General features: G+C 39.3%; 1 protein-coding gene across 5 annotated transcripts in view; it reads right to left on the bottom strand.

Annotated features, from left to right (window-relative positions):
- LOC119731478 overlaps nt 1-21,770 on the bottom strand; it is a 46,508-nt gene extending 24,738 nt beyond the window's left edge. For 2 of the 5 annotated variants that reach the window (XM_038204661.1, XM_038204665.1), the window contains exons 1-8: nt 21,607-21,770; nt 9,311-9,395; nt 6,764-6,901; nt 5,053-5,155; nt 4,344-4,421; nt 3,467-3,575; nt 2,056-2,125; nt 1,159-1,235 (exon numbers count right to left, since the gene is read on the bottom strand). In XM_038204661.1, the coding sequence (XP_038060589.1) occupies nt 1,159-1,235; nt 2,056-2,125; nt 3,467-3,575; nt 4,344-4,421; nt 5,053-5,155; nt 6,764-6,901; nt 9,311-9,370 (635 nt within the window). In that variant the 5' untranslated portion in view covers nt 9,371-9,395; nt 21,607-21,770. Of the gene's footprint in view, nt 1-1,158; nt 1,236-2,055; nt 2,126-3,466; nt 3,576-4,343; nt 4,422-5,052; nt 5,156-6,763; nt 6,902-9,310; nt 9,396-9,758; nt 10,390-14,762; nt 14,854-21,606 lie in introns of those variants that run through there. The other 3 variants (XM_038204662.1, XM_038204663.1, XM_038204664.1) reach the window with 3 other exon arrangements.
- Nucleotides 21,771-24,515: the final 2,745 nt, after the last annotated feature.

Raw genomic sequence — 24,515 nt, 5'->3', positions numbered from 1 at the left:
TCTTTCTAATTTTCTCCCTTTTTTTCATTTCACCATGCAGAGACATGCCACAGCTGCATGTAAATTACATGCCTATAGGAACAGAGGCACTTTCCCCAGCATGATGGACAACCTGATTGAGATGTTAAAGTTTGGAGTGGGAGAGAAAGACTTGTTGACTGTTTTGTAGAATGGCTTGAGTCTGCCCTTTGACTGACACTGACAGCCTTTGCTGGAATGCCTTCAGTTTTGTGAATCATTAATGAGGGATCAACTACACATGATATGTCGGAAGTTCACTTTAATCCTCATTGTCTTGGGGATACCTTCATTATATTATAGTTTCATTGAATATATACCTTAGCTCTCTCCGTTAACTCTGAACTTGGGCCTGATTTCACGATTTCATAATTCTGTGCTTATGATCACCATTTTGTGTTAAAGGGAATATACAACATTTGCAAACATCGAAGAATAAAACTACCAAGTTTTTACGAAATACCTTACTAGGATGTTGGTAAATGACAGTCTAAAGCATCCTGTAAAATTATGGCACCTGGTGTCAAGTCATTTTCAAGAAAATGGTAATTTTGTATATATTTCCACAATGGTCGACTGACCACCGTTGGAAAAACCTAACTATTTTTCAACTACTGCTCCAAATTTACAATTTTTTTCAGTCCAAATTTTGTTTGCTATTGGTTACATGTTCATGAACGGGTGCAGGCCAGCTAGACTGGTTCCCTTACCTTCAATTTTTCCGACATCTATAAATTGATCCATTTTATCTTTAGTGGAGTCAGGGAACCAGACTACTTAAACATTTTAGTTTTTCAAGCATTTTCGAGCATTTTCGAACACAAAACTTCAATCATGTCAGTTAAACAATATTTGATCTATTATACTAACCCCTCAAATAGTTCATTTCTGAAAATTACAGCAAAAGCCAATGATGTACATTCCCTTTAATCTACTTCTTGAATATACTCATAAGATGGAATTTTTGCGTGGATTGATGTAAATCAAATTAGGTTTTGCCCTTCACCGATGTATAAACACTGTATACTCAGTGTGTTACCTCCCGAGTGAAAGTTGGAAAAAAGTTGGTAACACACCGAGTATACAGTGTTTATACGTCAGTGAAGGGCAAAACCTAATTTGATTCTTGAATATACTTACCCAAGGAGTGTCTTTGAAATTCCAAAGTGATCTTCAGCAGCCAGAATCCCATTGGTTAGGTTGACAAGGTACTTATCCTATCAAAACCGAAACAAAGCCACTGCTTATATGTACTCACTTGGTAATATCTGTGTCCAGAGACATGATCACAGTTCCTCAGGTAATGCATGTCCATGATGTATTAACATCAATATCAAAACATGTGCAGCAAGACTGCCATTGGTGTATTTCAAAAAGTGCTCAACAAATATGTACAAGAAGCATTACTTAGCTAGCTATCATGTTGGAAAACTGGGTTGTAACTCTCAGCTAAGCCTGTAAGGTAAACATTTCAATTGTGCACAACTTAAGACAAATTGAGCAGTCACTGAAAAGACAACTGATCTTCAGCCTTTTGTTATAAAGTGCACTATGGCTTCTTAGGTTATTTTAATTAATCATCAGCTTTGAAGGAAGAATGTTTGAGATTGTTTGGGGCTGCTTTTGACCCTAAGAGCCGATGGTCTGTTATCAAACATTAGTTTCAAATATCTGGTTTATCAATTTGTGGAATTTAAACTGAATTTGTGAAAAATAGGATTTAAACCCAGCATTGAATCGGTGTTCATTTGTCAGAATTTGATAAAAGAATGATTCTGCTTACCAACCAAGAGCGATCAAAATTTCAAATCCAATTTTAGTTTTTGCAATTTCCATGACTAGTCTAAATTTTGATTTTGGTTGAAATGGAGTGTCATATATCATTTTCATGCAAGGTTGTCTTGAGTAGTACCCCAACAAAAGTCTTTGTCCAGAACATTACCATTCAATGTAAAATCACTATACTTTGTACATGATGAACCAAGGAACAGTAATTATGCAATTCATGAACAACTTTACAGTCACTGTAGCCCTTACCTTGTCCTGATTATTCTCAAAGGAGCAGTGCAAAGACAGAAGATCTGATAGGTGGTTGTTGCAACTGAACCTGTGTTAATCAACAATTCAACAACACTTGGTAAATAATGCTTGAAATATTAGAATAAGTAGCTTGTGTTCTACTGGGATGGGCATTGCTCAATCAAAAGAACAGAAGTAACCTCCAGGATTGCTGCTGTGCACAAGGTCTATCACGCCAATATCTATTGTTATATCGTGTGCTTGGATACTGTAATTTCAATGGTCTAGGACGGCCACGTGTCTGGACAATAAAACTGCACGTCACACACTGAGGTTGATATCGCACTGCGTCCATTCGGTGTGTTGTGCGCATGTGTGGAACCTGACAGTGCGCTAGCTTTGCGCAATGGGAACTGCAACATCCAACGCTTTGTCTCATGTTCGGCAGGACACCAAAGCCTTCCCTTATCAAAGGTTACATCGCACCAATTTAATTACTCCTCACACAGTAAGTTACAATTATTTATATTTTTGAATTATTGGCACGATATTCATACAAAACAGTTGTTGACTGCTGTGACGTTGGATATGCCATTTTTAACCCCCTCAGAGTGCATAGCAGCCGAGGCAAAGCCTCTCGGGTGTTAAAAACATCATATCCCACATCACAGCAGTCAACAATTGTTAACTGTCTACCGTCATAAAGCAGTTATCTCTCATAGATTGGTGGTATATCTAAGAATCTAAGAAACAAACCGCGTACCCAAAATGAGCAATGCATATAGCTGTCCTGTTTGTTAACTATGGGCTTTAGCATATACACTGTACAAATAATTAATATGGACTTTGGTTGTGTAACATATGTATACAACTGGGATGACTAAGAGAGGTAGACAGCGTATGGTTCAAGCTTTAAGACGTGGGCATGGGAGATCAGCGTCATGGACCAACGCTGTCTTTGCAGATGAGTAGGTGATATACTATGTGTACCTCTTGTTCTTTTGTCAGGTGTAGGGAAGAGAGGGAACTTTTCCATCTGCAGTGATTTTTAATTTTCTTAATCCTGCAAACTCCTCCCAAACCACCTGGTGGATTGGGAGGGAACTTGGGAGGGAACTTGGGAGGGTTAGGGTCATTGTATGTATACACAGGACTTTATATGTAGTATTTACTGTTAAGGAAGAGTTATGTTGTATAAATTATGTAATATGCATATATTTCACACATTTGCATTTTATTATAGTTTACTCCCACTAAAGCCCTTCCAACTTTACAAAACTTGATTTTCCTGCCCTGCACCTTTCTCAACAAATGTGTCACATTAAAAGAAGATCATGGAGTCACAGCAGGACCTCCTCACAGCAACACCTACAGCATGCACCCAGCCCAATGCTATACAGTGCATTTTACCCCAATGGATGATACTTACACTGCAGTCATACTCTTGCTGCCGTCAATGTTGATGTTTAACTCTCCCCCACACCATTGTAATAGCAGCTTACGACCCATACGCACTGTTCGCTGATACATAGCACGTTCTAAAAATGAACAATTGATTGACGCAGAAGTAAACTTATGCACTGTTCAAGATAAAGAAGACTGAGCTTTTGAGTTCATTTCTTTTCCCCAAAAAATCACTCAGGTAAGAAACACTATAAGCTTAGCTGGTGACTTGTGATTGAATGTGTTACAACATGCTGGGAAAGTAATGAAGTAAGGAACTTATGGAGTCTATGCCCAAGTATCTCCTCAAGGCGTCAAAGAAAGAGAGATGACAGACAATTGACTGTCTTTGTTGCCATGTCCCAAACGACGCTACAAGTTCCATTCAGATGAAACTGAATCTTGGGAACTTTGCATACAATGCACACCAACCAATGCTGGCATGTGACGTGTCCCACACACTGGGGTTCTCTCTTTGATGGAGTCATTAAGCAACATCATGAAGTCCATACTAAGTGGACAGGTAGACCATGTTAGAAACATCTGTTTCCAATTGCTATGGAAAGTAACAGTAACTTGTCTAAAACTGCAGCAATAGTAAACAAATTGAACTTTTCAACTTACCCCATGACAAGCACACAAGCAAATTATATCAGTCATTAATATCATGTTCAGGATCTTCCTTTTGCAATGGTAAACTTGAGATAACCTACATGTACAAACAGTACATTATAGACAAGGCAACTGACAATTTTGTTTTCTCAAGGTTTTCAATTAAACTTTGTTTTATCTTCCCATTTCTCCTACTTTCCACACACATGCAATGCCCTGATACTTGTCCTTCAACAGAGATATGCATATACCTGGTGAATGGATAGTACAATGCAGAATAATGCACCACATAACATCCAGAATACTCTTCAGTTCCCCACATACAACACCTGTAACAGAATAATAATATACAACATGCTCAATATCCTCTCCTTGTAATAACTAATTATACGTACCATGTGTATTCGCTTTTCATGCAATTGATCAATTAATGCACTATAGAGTTGTAATTCAAGCAAGAATGCCCAAACACAACACAGTATCACGCACAGGTACATCCATAAGAGGAAGTGAATGAAGAACATGTTATAATAAAGCATTAAATCATGTTACTGATACTATGATAGGGATGGATTTCTTTTTATCATCAACTGAATGCACTAATCAACAACATCAAGTGACTGTTTTTAACAGTTAAGAGCTCCCAGCCTGTATAAAGCAGGATTGATTGGTTGTGATTGTTTATGTAACTTCATACACGTATGCTTTGACTGTAGGTGATTGATAAGCCAGCTGTGCCTACCACTTGCGTGCTTTTGTTTGTTGACTGAATTTGACTAGTCATAGTGCTTGCTTGAAATATGATCTGACTGTTGGTGACAAGCCTGTGTAAAAGCATGGCAGGGGAAGAGGATTGATTTTTTTGACTATCTGTGACTATTAAGACAGCAGGAGGGTTGTTTATGGATAGTCACTTTATCAAACAACTATTTTAGATGTATTGTAATTACTAATCCTTACCTTCAGCAGTGACATTTATTTTGACCCCAACACCAGTCAAGTAATCCAAGGCAATTTGCACACTGTCAAGAGCGAAGGTGTCATCTAAATCAGTCAAAGCATCCTACGAAAAGGGCAAAAGTTCAACTACAGTTGCACATCTGTTGAGTTTCACAACATCTGTGTTATGGATGGGTATGTTTCAATGTTTCATGCTCAACATCACAGTGACTATGAAAAAAAAAGAATATTGACAAACATAACCCTATTCAATAATTGATTCTCATGACTTTAATAATAATAATATATAAGGCAATGGACTCGCTGTACAAGTAGAGGGCTGGGAGAGACCACTGGCAGGGCTCTTAATATCCACTGAACCGTGTCTAGTGATTTCAGTGTCGTTCTAGTGCAGTCTATGACTGCACCAGTCCGGCTGTCTGGTGTTTTTTCTTGCACTATATAAACAAAATGACGCCCAAATATACTAACAGTTGAGGTCTGATTAATAGCGTGCTTTGAGTTCATTACTTGATTGATTAAAATTACCGAAAAAAACCTCCCTGTGCCGTGCTGAAATGCAACGAAGCTGCCTGGCCAACGCGCCAGTCTGCCATGCCAGTTGCAGACAAACGTACGTACATTCCATACCGTACATGTACGTTGATGCTCCGTTGGTACGATGTCGCGTGCGATATCGCCCCACCACAACTTACATTGGTAGCAATACGTTGTATTTATATTAGGCCAAAAAAAAAATACTTGGTCTCTGGTCAGCGCGCGCGTCGATTTTAATCATGCGCGTCAACCGTCTTCTTTTTTTTTCAAATTAACACGGAAGCTACAACAGCGCCCTCTATTGCCGCGCCTCCTCAAATTTTTGTACCAAGGAGCACCAAGGAATGGGGAAATTGCACCAAGGCAAATGATAAAGGGCACCAAGGCAAATTATGGAGGACACCAATGTATAATGAGGACACAAAAAAGCAAAATAGTACCCACCTTGTCTGTACAATACAAGCTTGAAAAAAAAAAACACCACCAAAAAAAAAAAAAAAAAAACGTCGCCGATCAATTCCGGAACTTCGGTCTGACCAGAGACCGACTATTTTTTTTTTTTGGCCTTACCGCTGTATTTTCCTATTAAACATCCAGCTTCACTGTGGGCAGACAAGCAGAATCCCTGTACTGCATGGGAATTAGTTGTACGGTCTAGTTCCAAGACTTTTACGAAGCAAAAGACCGTGCTCGCTGGCATGGGAATTAGACTAATTTTTCAGGAAAACTAGCCAAGTGCACACACAAAACGGGTGACTCATAAACTTTTGCTTGCAATCTGTGCTCCGTCTTAGTATTGTTGCCAAAAAGGCGCATGACTTCATTTGAAATAATATTTATTTGCCATTTAGAAATGCTAGACTTCATTTGACCTCGACCTATACAAAATAAATAGCATTTTGTTGTATTCCTGTCACATAGTGTAAAATGTTGTTTTTTCTTATTTATGACACAGGTCTTGAAAAAATAGTTCAGGTCCAGTAAGATTCTTCAGTTACTAGACCTGCTGTCTAGTGCTTTTTTTAAAAATGAAATTCAAGCCCTGGACTGGGAGGGGCATTCAATGGATAAGTATGTGGTATTCTTTTTAAGCATCCAGATATGATAAAACCATTGAACTATGACAAGTTCTACTTGTTCCCTGGCATAGCATAGCGGACAGCGTGAGCCTTACCTGGTCAGCAGGCAGGAGCTGGGTGCCAGTAAGAAGCTCAATCAGATGACAGAATACTGAGCCATTCCTTAACTGATGTAAACCATCAATCAGAATTCCTTGTTCACACAAGAGGCTGTTGGCCCAGCCAAGGTACATCTACACGAAAAACAACATTTTATTATTAATTAGAAAAAAACCCATAACCTGACATGCCAAAAAGTACTTGTTTTAAAGAACTTTACATACATACATGTATGTAACAAGGAAAGAACAAAACTGTGACAATCCTTTGTACATACATACATGTATACAGGTAGATGGATACAGTATGAGAAATGTTCAGGTACACACAGTCATGTGGTTGAGGAGGGCAATTTCGGAAGGTTACCTTACCCCTTATTTTGAATGAAACTACATGTACATGTACACACACATGTTCACACAGGCAGGCAAAATCTTTGAAAATCAATTTCTCCCATTTGGAAGACCGTATCTTCATGAAACTTTCAGGGTTTACTTCCCTCATAATGATCCAAGTATGTGCTAAAATCGTTGTGATGTGTTCATTACTTTTCCTTGAAATTGGAAAAATAGGCCTGGCTACGTGCACTTTTGAAAGTTGGAACACTAGTGTTTGCAATATCTGTCAATCTTTTCAAGACTCACAAATATTAATAAGTTCCTATTCATTATGGTATGCAGTATAAATTTAGAGAAAAGCCTCCTTCACGAGTTATTAATTGAGAAATATCACCCTTTTTGCCGGCTTCCATTGGTCGATACCGAGACCCACGCCAAAACACGCCCAGTGACGCTAATGAATATGCTAATCTACTATACTCAGTCAACCATAGCGCCTACGGCACTTTGCTGAACAATGCATGTCGGTTGTGTAGGCAGAAAATCCTCATCGAAATCTTCCATGGAGATGGTTCTAGTTGGTACACTAGCGTTTGCAACAACAGATTAAGCTGAAATTCGGAATATTCTTAGATGATACTCGTGAAATAACAACTTAAGGGGGTTTCCTAGAAATTGAGGTTAATACATGCATTTGGGGAAGTTTTCGAACGATTTCTTCCAGACTTGAAGGTCAGCTTTACCAGTAACCAGTATTGACGTTTCGGCATCGATGACTGAGATTTTTTTACTGACATAAAGTTTAGAATGTCGTCTTCATTCTTTATAATTTAACATTTCAATCATACTGAGTATATTTTTTGAGAAACACAACGTTCAAAAATCCATGTTTTTTTTGGGTGCATGGATTTCACTGCTCTATTATAGTGTCTAAGTACGTAATCGGATTAGCTTTGCCTAACAACACCAGATGCTTTGCCTTAGCAACCACATTACTTCACATGCCATGCATGTTGTCAATCAATGCATGATATTGTAAATGTGTGGGTGTACGCCACACGAACAAAACTATGGCACTTCTCATCATCTCATTCAGTATCACACGCATTCTACTGGATTAGATGTCAGTTTGTGGAGTGAAACTAAAGAGTGATTTCTGTTTTTATATAAGGGAATAATACCGGGAAGCGCAGTTTTAAACGTCTGGTTTAATAATTGGCGACTAGGCCCCTAACTGGTTTTAAACCATGCGTTTAAAACTGCTGCACCACAACTATCACCATTCATAAATCCATGTACCTTTTTGGTCAAAACTTACCAAAAAAGTCAAGAAATTGGATTAATTCAGGCCATTTGTCAACATCTCATTTTCTCCTCATATGGAGATCATATGCATGTAAGTGGTTATCTCAAGCACCAGGTTGCAGGGCCAAAAGAATATGTTGTGTTTCCGGGGTAACCTGACCGACTGTAATTTGCCTTACGTAAGGTCGGCAACAATAAGAAATAAATAAATAAATAAATAATAAAAGTGATTTTTTTTTAAGGCCTGTAAATCAAAAACAAGAAAGTTGACATTTGACAGCAGAATCATGCAAATTGGATGCAATTTTTAGAAAGACAAATATCATTTTTCAAATATGCCAAACAAAAAACTTACTGAACACATCAGAAAATGTGAACAACGGGTGGCACCATATTTTTCAGAAGGTCATATCTCGCTAATGACTTGAGGTTGGCAGCAAAATTTCATGTGTTCATATGATTATGAATCGCAGAGGTGTTTTAACCCCTTAACGCCGGTATTGTTCGGTCACGGACAGCTGCACTTTGAGTGGAATGCGTACATTGTCTATGAATGAATGTGGCTATGCAGCAGGAATGCAGCCATAGCAGTCCCCCGGCTTATCAGCTTTCATTGAACTGTGTCTATAGTCGTCACCCGGCGTCCTATGACCTGTGTCTATAGTCGTCACCCGGCGTCCTGTGACCTTACAACTTCTTAGACAGTAGGCATGGAACGACCCCAAAACAAACCCTGCTCTATGGTTTTACTCCAAATACAGCCTGTATTTTTACTGATTCACAAGTGATGGGGTGTTGAAATGAAGGCCAAAAAATGTATAATCCATCTGGGGAAACATTAATGTGACTGGCCCCATAAGTGTCACATGCATGCGCATCATGTGACACAACAATACTCACCTGCAAAACTGAGCTGAAGGCCATGATGCATGCAACCTCAGACCATTTCTTCACCTTCATTAATTAAGCACTTCATTCTAGGAACCTGCAAAATAAAAATAAAAGCTGTTAGTACATGTACTACTACTGATAATACAGAGAAAAACTTTGAGATGGATAATGAGCATACAAGTGTACAGTAATGAATTTTAAAAGTCAAAGAATACATATCTTATATCATCATGGAGTTTCTCAAGGACAAATTGTGTTGAAGTATCAAAGACTTATTGTTCAGTCTTAAGATGACACTGACAACACCTGTGCTAAGTCAGAAACACTGGAGTCACGTACATTTCACTGAACAAAAACTGACTGGTTTCCAGATCATTTGTTTTCTTGTCCAGGAAACAGTATTATTTTTTCTCTGAAACATCCATGTATTTTTCCAGCTGATATGGGTCTTACTCACATCCTGCTACTCTTTATACTTCAGGTCCATCAGGTTTTCACAGTAATTTTACACACACAATTGAACACACGTTCAGTATGCTAGCAAAAATCAATGTTGATGCATGCTTTGAATCAAGCTTTTACAACTGAAAAGCCAAATAGAGACACCAGCCAATTATAATCAATATCAACAGTGGTGTTATGTAACAACACAGATCCTACATGTTGTATGGAACTCACTGTACCATTCCAAAATGAATGCTACAATTTTTCATTTTAAAATAAACAAAATTATAATAATTATTGGTTTCAAACAACAAAATTAATGCCCAAAACAGGTCTATTATAAAAGTGCACAAAAACAAATTATATTTTGAATGCTCATGTTCACAGTAATCTTTTCATCTAATAGAATCCAATACAGGTGAATAAAAGATAGACGAATGCATAACATGCCAACAAATGCTACTGTGTACTACATACATGTACTGTACACGGTATCTCTGGTAATGCTGTTATCTTTATGGATAAGATAAGAAGAAATAAACTGATTATAATGTAATAGATAAGTGCTATTAAATATTAAGTACTATATTGGCTAGTGCTTTGTGAAAGAAAAGTGTATTTGCATTATAACCATCAGTGGCAAGCACATAATGCCTTACATGCAACTGTGCATGTGCATGTGCGTACACATGTGCATGCACATGGATAGTATTTGGGGAAGTTTAATGACAGTTCCCCTCCCCCCCCCCAAAAAAAAATCAATCAATGTATTTTTCCATCTTTTAAATTTTTTTTCTTTTAACTCATACGTACCGGGCAATTGAACTTTGACCAGAACTATCAAGTACAGGGCTGGCTTTATTGATGTTCCATTACAAAAATTGGATTTCATTCAACGGGGATGAAACTTTACAAAACAGATATGACCTCTCAATGCTCATTGCTAAGGGAACCATGAGTGTTTTTATCCTACGTGTACACTGCAAATTATTCTAATAGTACAGTACTAAACACTAACTACATGTACATACATGTACATGTATATATCACTGTTATCCACATTTAGGAGTTAATATCCTTGTACATGTAGTATAAAATAAATGTCCTCAATCAGATGGAAATGAAACAATGTGCATATAACATCAGGGCAATTCCAGCGGTATGTAAAAAAATAGAATATCCGTGACAAAACCAATTAACATGATATCCAATTAATAAATTTTATACCTCTGAGAGTTGGTGGCTTCTGATTGGCCGAGACTCGATCACGTGGGGATGTATTAACGGTGATATAAAGACCGGCTTCACAGAACAAGCGAAAAGTGGCCCCTGAACCAGCATTGATCCAGCCTCATGCAAGGCAATGATTGGCCAAATTTATAACAGTCCTACGGCAGCTTGTAACAATACAGCACTGCACATGCGCTCAACCCCCATCACCTGAGACTGACGCGTGCATACGCAACACAGTTGCTATGGATGCGCGCACGTAAGGAAGTTTTGAAACGACATCGTACAGCACTGCAATATACTGAGGATGTTTACGACGAAAGCGTAGATCTACGATTTATTTTCTTTAAACACTTCACCCACCAACATATTTACCTTTCCTAAACTAAGCATCTTTGTAATTCTGGACACAAGGAATGTGTAAACGAAATTTCAGCTTCCTCCATCAGGTAAAAATATGAAAACATCATTGTTTCGCTACGGCAGCAGAAGTCCAAACCCTGGACATCATACGCAATGAAGACGTCGACCAGTGCAGCCGGCTGTGGTGGTATATAACAACGCATATTGAAGAGACAGGGTACCACGCATAGGGCCAATGATTTTCCGCGATCGCGGAAAACGGACGGAATTCGCGGAATCTGCTCCTTGAAACGGAAAACAGAATTTGAATAAAAAAAAAATAACTTTTGCAATATTTTGACAAAAGAACATAATTTCGTTAAATCCATTGAGTCCACAACGAATTATTGATGATTGACTGAACAGACGAGCCATACAACAAATGAGCGGTGTTTATATCACGATTATTTGGGTGAAAAAACTTTCAAGATCAGAGCGATATTTGTTATGAGAAGATCATTTACCAGTCCATAGTCTAGTCATGGCAGTGACAGACCCCCGACGCGCACGCCGAAGCCACGCATAAGCTCAAATATGGCCCATGAACATGAACACAAACAAGTCTGGAAATATCGCCGAAAGAAATTCACAAAATTGGAGCATTTTAACTGTTTATTTCGTTTAAAAAGGTATTTATTAATGGGAATAACAGTGTGAGGATCCGGTTTTCACTGCGTGATAATGACCGGGTTTGGGGGTGACCGCTGTTAATGGACCGAGACGCGGTCACCCCCAAACCCAGTCATTATCACGCAGTGAAGACCGGCTCCTCACACTGTTATTCCCTTATTAATGATTCAGAGAAATAATTCAAAACTCTTAGTCTACCTTGACAAAAAGCCAGTTCAGTATCGCAATGAAGTAGTCCAGGTCCAAGGTCATTTGGGATAAAATCGCTGACGCGATGATACGCGATGTTAAGTGAAAGCCCATTCTGCTCGTAATTAACGCACGTGCGTCGTGTGACCGACCGTCTCCTTGCGCGTTCATGCGCCTTCAATGAGCGTTTGTTTGCATGTACAATGGCGGGTTACCCATTTTTTAGCCGATCATCGCATCAAGTGTGCGTGCAATTTCGCGTTGATGAAAAACAGACGGTGGTGAGTAAAAAATTTGATTTCTCAAAAAATTGTCAATCTGAGGACCCAAAAACCATTGCTCACAAATTTTAAAGAGCTATTGATCAACCAGGGAATAGTCCCGTCAATTTACATTTTGACCTTGAACTAATTGCAATAGACACCATTCAAGCATCAACAACTTCAAATAAATACACAAACATGTGAACAATCTAATTGTTTCTATGGAGTGGAAAAGTTTTTTTTTTTCCAAGCAAATTTACATGTATTGGAGGTTAACATTTGGGACATTTGTCATCGAACAATTCGTCTGTATCAAGCTGTATCTTCTATGGGTGATGGTGCAAAAAAATTCCAGAAGTACCCCAGAACACAGACGAAAAGTCAGTAAAGCCAAAAGTAGCACAAGACCGCAGAATCTACAGCGATGCTGAAAGTACTTCAGTTAAAATTGAGGCATTTGAAGCAGGTAGACTGAAACAATTTTTTTAGCAATTGGTGAGAAATAACGTCAGATGTGTCACATGCCCATATTGAGTTTAATGATTAACCACGACAGAGTAAACTACATTGGCAAAATATTGGAAGTATTTCTGAACAAAATGTAATTAATTTGGAAATAACAAAATTGCTGGACAAAAAGTGATTGTTAAGTCACAACACTGGATTATTATCTCTGATATTTACACGACCAAAAAAGGATGGCACATCCAGAATGATACTTAACCTCAAATGTCTTAACTTTTTTCATTATTATATTACCTCAATGAGGCCTTTTTATTGCAAAAATGGGAAAAACTTTGTACTGGGCCACCACTTAGCTGCCGCCAAACACATCAATTTTCACCTCACCTTGTGATTTCACTCAAGACGAATCCAGGAAGCTCTGGCAATGTGAATAATTTTTAGGAAAAATGTGTTGCGAAAAATGTCGTGCAGAACCAAGTTGGAGGCACTCCGGCCATAGTGATTGCAGTGGCTGGAAGTCTAGCGGCACGCTACACATGACATCAACAACGCTTGAGCCAGCCAATGAAAGTGCAATATGTCATTAGGAATATTTAATTTCTCATGAATATTTAGTGTATTTAATATTCATTAGTCTTATTTCAATTGGATACTTTAAATACGTCCGAAGATTGATTATTGCAACAGCGATAGTGCACGGCCTAGTGGTAAAAGTCTTGTGTTTCAAACAAGAATCTCGATGAAGTTAGTGACTGATTAATAAATAGGAATAAAGGAAAGGAGAGGGTGAGAGTAGAGGAGGGAAAGTGGAGGGAATAACCATAAAGGATGCAACTTTTTGGTGCTTGAAAATTAATTGAAAACAGTGGTGGCCCACTAGGAATATTTTCTCCAAAAATGTTTGGAAAAGACATGAATCCGGGACTGAGATTGAGAAACATTTCCAATTTTGTTAGAAAATAGGCCTACTTTGAAAATGCACTTGACTCTCCACAATATCAATAAAATTGGGAAAGAATGTTGCAACCTGGCGCTGCTTTTTTTCTTCATATATCATCTCAATGAAGGTCAGTCATGTAGCAAAAATTATGATAAGATGCAAATCTGGGCCTGAGAAACATTTCCACTTTTGTTAGGAAATATGAAAGTAATAGTAGGGCTACTAAGTAGTAAGTACTATGAAACCTTTCTTGACTCTCCACAGCTTTGTACACAACCGCTGAAGTGGCGTCAGGTTGCAACATTCTTTCCTAAAAATACAATTGTACACACTACACAACCAAAGACTGAAACTTTATTAAGTGGCGTCTAAATACTACTTTCTTTCCGGGAATTCTTTCAAGTAAGGTAAAAAGCACGTCGTCATGGTCATTCCAGAACTAGAACTTAGAAGTAGACATGGTGGCGATCGTGTAGTGTAGGGCCCGGTTCCTATATAAACTTTATAAGGGAACAAAATCCACTTTAAAATTATTGGACCTACCAAACTAGTAGGCGACATTCTCAATAAACAGGTATGTCATAGATAGAGGGCAGGGTTTCGATGTTTTGAGGGATGACAGCGCAGCAACAACACGCGACCCAAAAATAAAGATGGCGATCACCGCGCAATGTACCGTGTGAGCACGCAGGGTGTGCTGAATGGCATGGCAAAAACCGCACAGAAAAATCGTGATTTCTACCCCAAGAATTTGTTCAAAATTGCAAAACAGGGGGCATTAGAATTGAGAAAAGTCTGCTTTTGATTGTAAAGATGATTTTTTAGCAATTAAAGAACATTTTTGACTCTATAAAAAAATAATATTAGTAAATTGATCAAAACAAAACAGGGGCCCTACCATCTGACCATACTAGCCTACACTTCACGATTGCCGACATGGTAGGGTAACTAGAAGCATAGAAGATAGACTCCTTTTCCCTCTAGAATAGGCCTAGCCCCACTAGTGTGGCCGTCGGTATGCTGCGCTGAACCTAAGGCCACACACCGTGGTCCGCGCACTACTGAGGACGTTTTCATAAAATTTGCAGGGAATTTCTTACATATGGTTGTATTCTACGATGTCCCATCTATCACTTCTGTGATGCTTAGGTGTAATGATGTTCAATTTTCCGAGATATTCTTGAATCTTTCTGGAGCCCATATGCACTCGTGAAACGTCCGGTGATGGCAGCCATTTTGAATGTGACAAGAGATGACCTCAAGCTGTGACGTCGCGTTTATGCAAATTGCTTGTCGAGCGAGGGCGTGAGTTGCAAATGCGACGGCTATTTTCTGTGCCGTAGATCCTGAATAGAGATCAGTGCACGTGGCCCCCAGACGATAAATGCATGGTACAGGAAACAGCCGTCGCATTTGCAACTCGCGCCCTCGCTCGACAAGCAATTTGCATAAACGCGACGTCACAGCTTGAGGTCATCTCTTGTCACATTCAAAATGGCTGCCATCACCGGACGTTTCACGAGTGCATATGGGCTCCAGAAAGATTCAAGAATATCTCGGAAAATTGAACATCATTACACCTAAGCATCCCAGAAGTGATAGATGGGACATCGTAGAATACAACCATATGTAAGAAATTCCCTGCAAATTTTATGAAAACGTCCTCAGTAGTGCGCGGACCACGGTGTGTGGCCTTAGGTTCAGCGCAGCATACCGACGGCCACACTAGTGGGGCTAGCCCCATAAATGTGGCCTATTTACTGGACTGCCTCCGTAAACATAGGCCACACATCCACATGTACAAAAATCGTGTCGACGGAGCCAAATTTTGATTTTCACATTAAGGCTTAGTTTGTAGGTTTTTTTTGCTTTAGAAGCATACTCACCCTCTTTACAGGCTAATCAGAAAGTGCTGCCTTTTTCAGATGTATATTTTTCGTGAAATTTCCAGATTCATTTTTACACGTTTGCGTATCAAAATTTCAACATGAAATTTCACAAAAAATATACATCTGAAACAGGCAGCACTTTCTGATTAGCCTGTAAAGAGGGTGAGTATGCTTCTAAAGCAAAAAAAACCTACAAACTAAGTCTAAATGTGAAAATCAAAATTTGGCTCCGTCGACACGATTTTTGTACATGTGGATGTGTGGCCTATGTTTACGGAGGCAGTCCAGTAAATAGGCCACATTTATGGGGCTATAGTGGGGCTAGAATAGGCCTAGTTCCTACTCCTAGAACTATGAAGTATGAGGCTCCCTCCGCTCACATATGATGCAGCATTTGAGACCAGGTTCACAGACCGTACGTCATGTAGATACACTACACGCTACACACTTTTCACAGACCGCACGTCGTGTAGATACACTACACGCTACACACTACTGAGCATGAGAAACATCCCTCAATATAATATTAATTGGAACTAGTTTCCGCCACAGTGCCAGAGCTTTGATGTCTACAGCATCGACACAGTGCTAAAGAGGTCTACATCATCTACACAGTGGTTAAGAGATCTACAGCATCTACACAGTGCTAAAGAGGTCTACAGCATCTACACAGTGCTAAAGAGGTCTACAGCATCTACACAGTGGTTAAGAAGTCTACAACATCTACACAGTGGTTAAGAGGTCTACATCATCTACACAGTGGTTAAGAGATCTACAGCATCTACACAGTGCTAAAGAGGTCTACAGCATCGACACAGTGCTAAAGAGGTCTACATCATCTACACAGTGGTTAAGAGGTCTACATCATCTACACAGTGGTTAAGAGGTCTACAGCATCTACACAGTGCTAAAGAGGTCTACAGCATCTACACAGTGGTTAAGAGATCTACAGCATCTACACAGTGGTTAAGAGGTATACAGCATCTACACAGTGCTAAAGAGGTCTACAGCATCTACACAGTGGTTAAGAGGTCTACACTATCTACACAGTGCTAAAGAGGTCTACACTATCTACATAATGCAAAAGGGGTCTTCAACATCTCTTTAGCACTGTGTACGTATCGGACCCAAGCCAACTCGGACCCATGCCAATTCGGACCCACTACCAAATCGGACCCACAACCAACTCGGACTCATTATGCACATTTTCAAACATTCCCCATTCAGTTCAAGTTACATGTATTACAGTGATGCTGTTTAGTATAATTTTTCATTGTAATTGTAATGCGATAACTCTAGTAAAACTTTTACTAAAAGTGTATTTTATTATTTATAAATTTTTTTTTAAAATTAACACATGTTAAGTGATATCGTTCATGCCATTTTTCTCATGTTATTTCATTTTTAATCCAAACTTTATACGTAACGAAATTAACGCATCCACCACAGATCTTCTTAAAAAAATAAAATCGGAAAGCATGAACATTGAAATATAAACACTTTCAAACAAAACATTATTCATTTGTATCTAATACTGGATAAAACTAAAGTCAATAAATAAAATATAAGATATAAACCATTCACTGATCTAAACGATAAGCAACTTTGCAACACCCACAAAAAGTCAGCATATTTTTAATATGAAATTAACAGCCTAGATGGGTAAAAAATAATATAAATAACTATAAATCTACCTTACAGTTTGAATAAACGAAACGTGCCATTTCCAAGTGCCAAAAAAATATGAAAAAAATTTTAAAAAATGTTTGATTTAAAAGATACGTACATCAACACCATTGCATACACTTTATAAGAAAAACGAAGGTTCCATATGAATCTATATAAAAAATTTAATAAAAAAAGTATAAAAAGTTAAACAAATAAGTTAAAAGAACAAAAATCAAAGTAAGCATGTGAACTTAAAAAAAAATAATCAATTACTTTTTTGCCTAAATAGTTATTTCAAATGAAAAACATCCTCTGACCTCACTGAAACACGTTCACTGCCTCGTAGTACATAAAAAAATACCGTTCGTTTACCTTTTGTTTCACATCCTAAAATAACAACAAATGTGTAGGTTACCGTTCGTCGTAGTGATCATATATCAAAGATATATGTAGGTCTACATTGTGCACATCTGTAATTGGATGCGAGCAGGTTACCGTTCATCACAGATCAAAAATATAAACAATTTGGTAAGGCCTCTTATATACTGTGTCGAATAAAATTGATTCAGTGTTACGTTAGCATGGCATAAGCGCGACAGTGTCTTCAAACATCGATTACAAACGCCTAGTCAAAATTAAATACCCCAACATGGCGGACCAACAGTCACAACGAAAAATATGATTTTGTGCTCTTAATCGATTACAGTTACATAATGTTTGCTTCAACGGGCCTAAGGTTACCATTTTGTAAGGAACCAGGCTTTAAAGGGATTTAAAGTTGGTGTACATGTATACATGTTTTGTTGGGTGTAGCACCTTGAACAAACATTTTCAAATTAAGTTGATAATTTTTAGTAATGAGCTTTCCAATGAATCATCACACAACAAAAACAGCTCATGACAAGTAATCAACTAATTAATTTCAACTTTGGCGGGACGCTCCTTAAAACATATATACCAACCTGTACAAAATGATATATGGTAGGCCTAATCTTTGGGCCTAACCTGCTTTACATGTACATGTACACATCTCTTGGTTTAGCTTCATATACAGATATTCCCGCCATGGTTAAGTCACGGTTTCGGAAAGCTAAGAACGTTGAGTTTCATGACGTTCAAAACGATAAGCGTTTAGCAACAACTTCCGTACACATCATAAAGTACCACTCAGCGACAGCAAAAGAAAATAATTAAAGCCGAATATAATACAGAATACATCCAACACTGTAAGATGACCTATAATCCCTGAAACTAATGATTGAATCATTGTTGGGTCATGCTTGGGTCCGAGATGGTAGTGGTTCCGAGTTGGTAGTGGTTCCGAGTTGGCCGTGGGTCCGAATTGGAAGTGGTCTGAATTGGTAGTGGGTCCGAGTTTGCATGGGTCCGAGTTGGCGTGGGTCTGAGTTGGCATGAGTTAAGTTGATTTGGGTCCGAGTTGACCGGCCGGCCGGATACCATATGCTGTAGACCTCTTTAGCATTGTGTAGATGCTGTAGATCTCTTAACCACTGTGTAGATGCTATAGACCTCTTAACCACTGTGTAGATGCTGTAGACTTCTTAACCACTGTGTAGATGCTGTAGACCTCTTAACCACTGTGTAGATGCTGTAGACTTCTTAACCACTGTGTAGATGCTGTAGACTTCTTAACCACTGTGTAGATGCTGTAGACCTCTTAACCACTGTGTAGATGCTGTAGACCTCTTTAGCACTGTGTAGATGCTGTAGATCTCTTAACCACTGTGTAGATGCTGTAGACCTCTTAACCACTGTGTAGATGTTGTAGACCTCTTAACCACTGTGTAGATGCTGTAGACCTCTTAACCACTGTGTAGATGCTGTAGACCTCTTAACCACTGTGTAGATGCTGTAGACTTCTTAACCACTGTGTAGATGCTGTAGACCTCTTAACCACTGTGTAGATGCTGTAGACTTCTTAACCACTGTGTAGATGCTGTAGACTTCTTAACCACTGTGTAGATGCTGTAGACCTCTTAACCACTGTGTAGATGCTGTAGACTTCTTAACCACTGTGTAGATGCTGTAGACTTCTTAACCACTGTGTAGATGCTGTAGACCTCTTAACCACTGTGTAGATGCTGTAGACTTCTTAACCACTGTGTAGATGCTGTAGACCTCTTAACCACTGTGTAGATGCTGTAGACCTCTTTAGCACTGTGTAGATGCATGTAGACCTCTTTAGCACTGTGTAGATGCTGTAGACCTCTTTAGCACTGTGTAGATGCTGTAGACCTCTTTAGCACTGTGTAGATGCTGTAGATCTCTTAACCACTGTCTGTGTATATGCTGTAGACTTCTTAACCACGGTGTAGATGCTGTAGATCTCTTAACCACTGTGTAGATGCTGTAGACCTCTTAACCACTGTGTAGATGTTGTAGACTTCTTAACCACTGTGTAGATGCTGTAGACTTCTTAACCACTGTGTAGATGTTGTAGACTTCTTAAAGGGAATATACAACATTTGTAAACATCGAAAAATAAAACTACCAAGTTTTTGCGAAATACCTTAACAGGATGTTGGTAAATGACAGTCTAAAGCATCCTGTAAAATTATGGCACCTGGTATACTGTCATTTTCAAGAAAAGTGGTATTTTTGTATCAATTTCCAACGCTGATCGGCCGATCAGCGTTGGAAACAACTGGCTTTTTTTCAAATACTGGCCCCAATTGACCATTGCACTTGTTTGCAATCGATTACAAAGCTATGAACGGGTACGAGCCAGCTAGACTGGTTCCCTGACCTTACAATTCCCCAATGTATGTAAACTGCTCTGTTTCTTCTTATATGGAGTCAGGGAACCAGACTAAAGGAAAATGATCGTTTTTCTTGGTTTTTATAGCATTTTCGAACCCAAAACCTCCAAAAAGTCAGTGTAACTATATTTGCTTTATATTTCCAACCCCCCAATTCCATCCATTTCTGAAAATTACAGCAAAAGCAAATGATGTATATTCCCTTTAACCACTGTGTAGATGCTGTAGACCTCTTTAGCACTGTGTAGATGCTGTAGACCTCTTTAGCACTGTGTAGATGCTGTAGATCTCTTAACCACTGTGTATATGCTGTAGACTTCTTAACCACTGTGTAGATGCTGTAGATCTCTTAACCACTGTGTAGATACTGTAGATCTCTTAACCATTGTGTAGATGTTGTAGACCTCTTAACCACTGTGTAGATGCTGTAGATCTCTTAACCACTGTGTAGATGCTGTAGACCTCTTTAGCACTGTGTAGATGCTGTAGACCTCTTTAGCACTGTGTAGATGCTGTAGATCTCTTTAGCACTGTGTAGATAGTGTAGACCTCTTTAGCACTGTGTAGATGCTGTAGACCTCTTTAGCACTGTGTAGATGCTGTAGATCTCTTAACCACTGTGTATATGCTGTAGACTTCTTAACCACTGTGTAGATGCTGTAGATCTCTTTAGCACTGTGTAGATAGTGTAGACCTCTTTAGCACTGTGTAGATGCTGTAGACCTCTTTAGCACTGTGTAGATGCTGTAGACCTCTTAACCACTGTGTAGATGCTGTAGACTTCTTAACCACTGTGTAGATGCTGTAGACCTCTTAACCACTGTGTAGATGCTGTAGACCTCTTAACCACTGTGTAGATGCTGTACATCTCTTTAGCACTGTGCAGACAGTGTAGATCTTTTTGTGTGCATGTGACCGTAAGAGAGGGTACACGATTGGATATGCCAACTGTGTGTTCTGGAATAACATGACCGATGCGCATGCTTCCATATTAAAGTTTTATCACGTCATGATAAGCAGGTTGTCCGTGATCAATCTAGCTTCATCCCTGCTGCCTTGTGAGGGTGCTTTATTGGTGTAGGGTGTAGTGTATCTACACGCACATAGTGCAAAATTTTTTGGTCTCAAATCTTGCGGGGTATATCCGCTCACGCGGAGCCTCATAGTTCTAGAATTAGAAGCTAGGCCCCGTGGCCAGTTTTAATTCTAGAAGTAGTCTTCTGCCTGTCTACGTCTGCGCTGCGCTGCCAAGGGTCACGACTCTTGTCTTTACTAGCTCCGAATGTTAATATCTGTCATGTCTGTTCGGTCATTGTGTCGGTGTTTCTGACTGTCTTGCGCTATTCTTGGTTATGAAAGTTAAAATAAAACACCAAACCATCTACACCCTATGGGCTACACTCACGGCTGATTTTCAAAACTTGTGCGTTTCTACATTCTTCCTGATCCTGAGACTAGTGAGAGCGTGTGTCAAATTCAAATTCCCCGTGTGGCCGCGCAGCACTTTATACCGCGCCGACATTTTATTCAAACTCGTACTCGTATACTCGTCGGTATTGATTATACTTGTACAGCGTTGCATAATTTATGTGGACCAGGATGACCGTAACGTCATGGCCAGATTCTGCTAAATGCACTTCAAAAATCTGTCAAATTCTATGGAAATACACTATAAACACTTAAAAATCACATGCAGGTGTTGTAATATTGCCTTAATTAAGGTTCAAATTACATTATAAACAATCTATGGTCACATAAAGATGTTATGAAATTGCGTAAATTTCAGGCAAAACGCGCCGGTTGCACCCAGTACACCTCAGCACCAACCTGTCCTATTTTGCAAGGGTTTGTTTGAAAAGATTGAAGCTTTTTAAAAAGAAATGCACTAGTTTGTTTCAAAATCTGCTAGTTATTCTGTCAATATAAAATAAATAACCATTTTTGCAAATTTCTGCCAGAAATCTGCCCCAAAATCCATTCTGTCAAATTTTCGGTCAAACTCGTTTTTTAACAAAGAATCTGTCAAAGTTTGCCGAAAATCGGCTAAAACGGTCACCATGATAAAGGACCAGGTAGTCTGGTCACCTTCCAAACTCCCTTTGTAATCTAAATAAAGAGGAGAGACACTACCAGACGAATACAATTATGAGAACTGATATAGAGGGCGTAACATTTTTTTAGAAAATTGCGGCGGGCGCATTTAAATAGACCGCTTGCAGACGCGATCGATAATTGACGCGCGAAGGTGCGCGACGCCATGTTGTGGGACAAAATGTGCATGGATAGATATATGCTTGTCCCACAACATGGTGTCACGCGCCTTCGCGCGTCGATTATCGAACGTATCTGCAAGCGGTCTATAAGTTCATAAATACCTTTTCGGTAAAAAAAATCATATAATTCGTTCAAAACATCCCGATTTTGTTCAACAAATTCACTTTATGCCTTTTGAAACATCCCTCTTGCAAAATAATGGAGTGTTCAGCTGGCGAGTAAGGGCAAGTTCGCGCAAGGACTATAGTTAACCATTGGTCGACTAACGCTTGCCCGAACTCTGTCTAGTCGACGATGGTTAACTACGCTAGTCGACTATTTGGAACCAACCTACTGGGGTTGGTTGCTTCGCTGGTAACCATAGCCGCGCGCGTTCATAACGTACAGCAGGGAGCCAGGATCCAGACGTTTTGCAATGACATTTTGACCAGCGTTCGACTAGAGACGTTCGCACTTTGCTATTAGTGCGCAGGCGTAAGGTACGTCACAAATCAACCACTAGTCGACTAATGGTCCTTACAACAACCCTTTTATGGAGATTGACGCGCGCGTGTCATGTTTTGCGCGATGTCGCGCAGAACGCACCTGGCGCGTTGCGTTTTGAATTTAGAACTATAAAATTCTGACTCCCTGGTAGTGTTGCGCATGCCTACGTGAGGATTGTGAACGTTCAACCAATGAAACGATAAGAGGCACTGGATTTTTAGGAGTCCACATTTTATTGTGACACTGGAATAGTGTTTAAGACCAGCTAGTCATGTCTTTATCAGCATCCGTTTAAGACCGGCCACGTAACGGGCTCTCGACCAATAGGAATGCGTAAACTGTCTTATAGGTATTTATGAATAAGTTTTGAAAGGTGATTCATAAATACCTCAGACAGTTTAGCTATTCCTATTGGTCGAGAGCCCGTCACGTGGCCGGTCTTAAACGGATGATAAAGACATGGCTAGCTGGTCTTAAAAACACTTTTCCAGTGTCACAATAAAATGTGGACTCCTAAAAATCCAGTGCCTATTACCGTTTCATTGGTTGAACGTTCACAATCCTCACGTAGGCATGCGCAACACTACAAGCGAGTCAGAATTTTATAGTTCTAAATTCAAAACGCAACGCCCCAGGTGCGTTCTGCGTGACATCGCGCAGAACATGTTACGCGCGCGTCAATCTCCATAAAAGGGTTGTTTACATCTTACTCGCCAGCTGAACACTCCATTATTTTGTTAGAGGGATGTTTCAAAAAGCATGAAGTGAACTTGTTGAACAAAATCGGGATTTTTTGAACGAATTATTTGATATTTTTTTTACGGATAAGGTATTTATGAATGGGAATAAATATGTGCTCGGTCGGTATTTATCACTCTGTTTAACACCGCTTAGAGTCTGGGTGCTGATAATTACCCTCGCATCCGGCTCGGGTAATTATCAGCACCCAGACTCTAAGCGGTATTAAACGAGTGATAAAAACCTCCGGAGCACACATTTATTCCCTTATTAAATTAATCTCCACTGCTGTACGCGTACGGCCGGCCCACGGCCGGCGGCGATCTGCCAGCAAGCTGCATTATGCGCATTTATAATCATCCTCATCATGCATACGCATAATTATGCAGCTTGCTGGCAGATCGCCGCCGGCCGGCCGTGTGGGCCTAGCTTGAGTAACTCCAGCTCTATTAATGATTCGCGATAGGCATTAGAGCTGGTGTTACTAAAGTTAGTGTGGGCCGTACAGCAGTGAAGATTAAAATCAATCTTAGTGGTACCATTTAGCTATGGTAGCTTTCACTTTTCAAAATTTATTCGGGTATTGGGACCGCAATGGAAATAGGATGTTTTTAAAAAACTTGTTTGCATTATCCCCGCATTTTCCACTGCAAGGGGATTTTCTAAGTTTTATTTTAAATTTTTTATACGATTTTTGATAAATTTTGATGTGTTTTGTTAAATCTCAAACTATGAGATTTGAAGGTTTGCATGGTGGAAAGATACTAAGACAAGATAAGTTTGCGGTAGCACCATGTGAATAAATCTCTTTTGTGA

This window comes from Patiria miniata, unplaced genomic scaffold (genome assembly GCF_015706575.1).
Source record: "Patiria miniata isolate m_02_andy unplaced genomic scaffold, ASM1570657v1 HiC_scaffold_23, whole genome shotgun sequence".
NCBI lineage: Eukaryota > Metazoa > Echinodermata > Asteroidea > Valvatida > Asterinidae > Patiria > Patiria miniata.
This window is presented reverse-complemented; position numbering and strand designations above follow the sequence as displayed.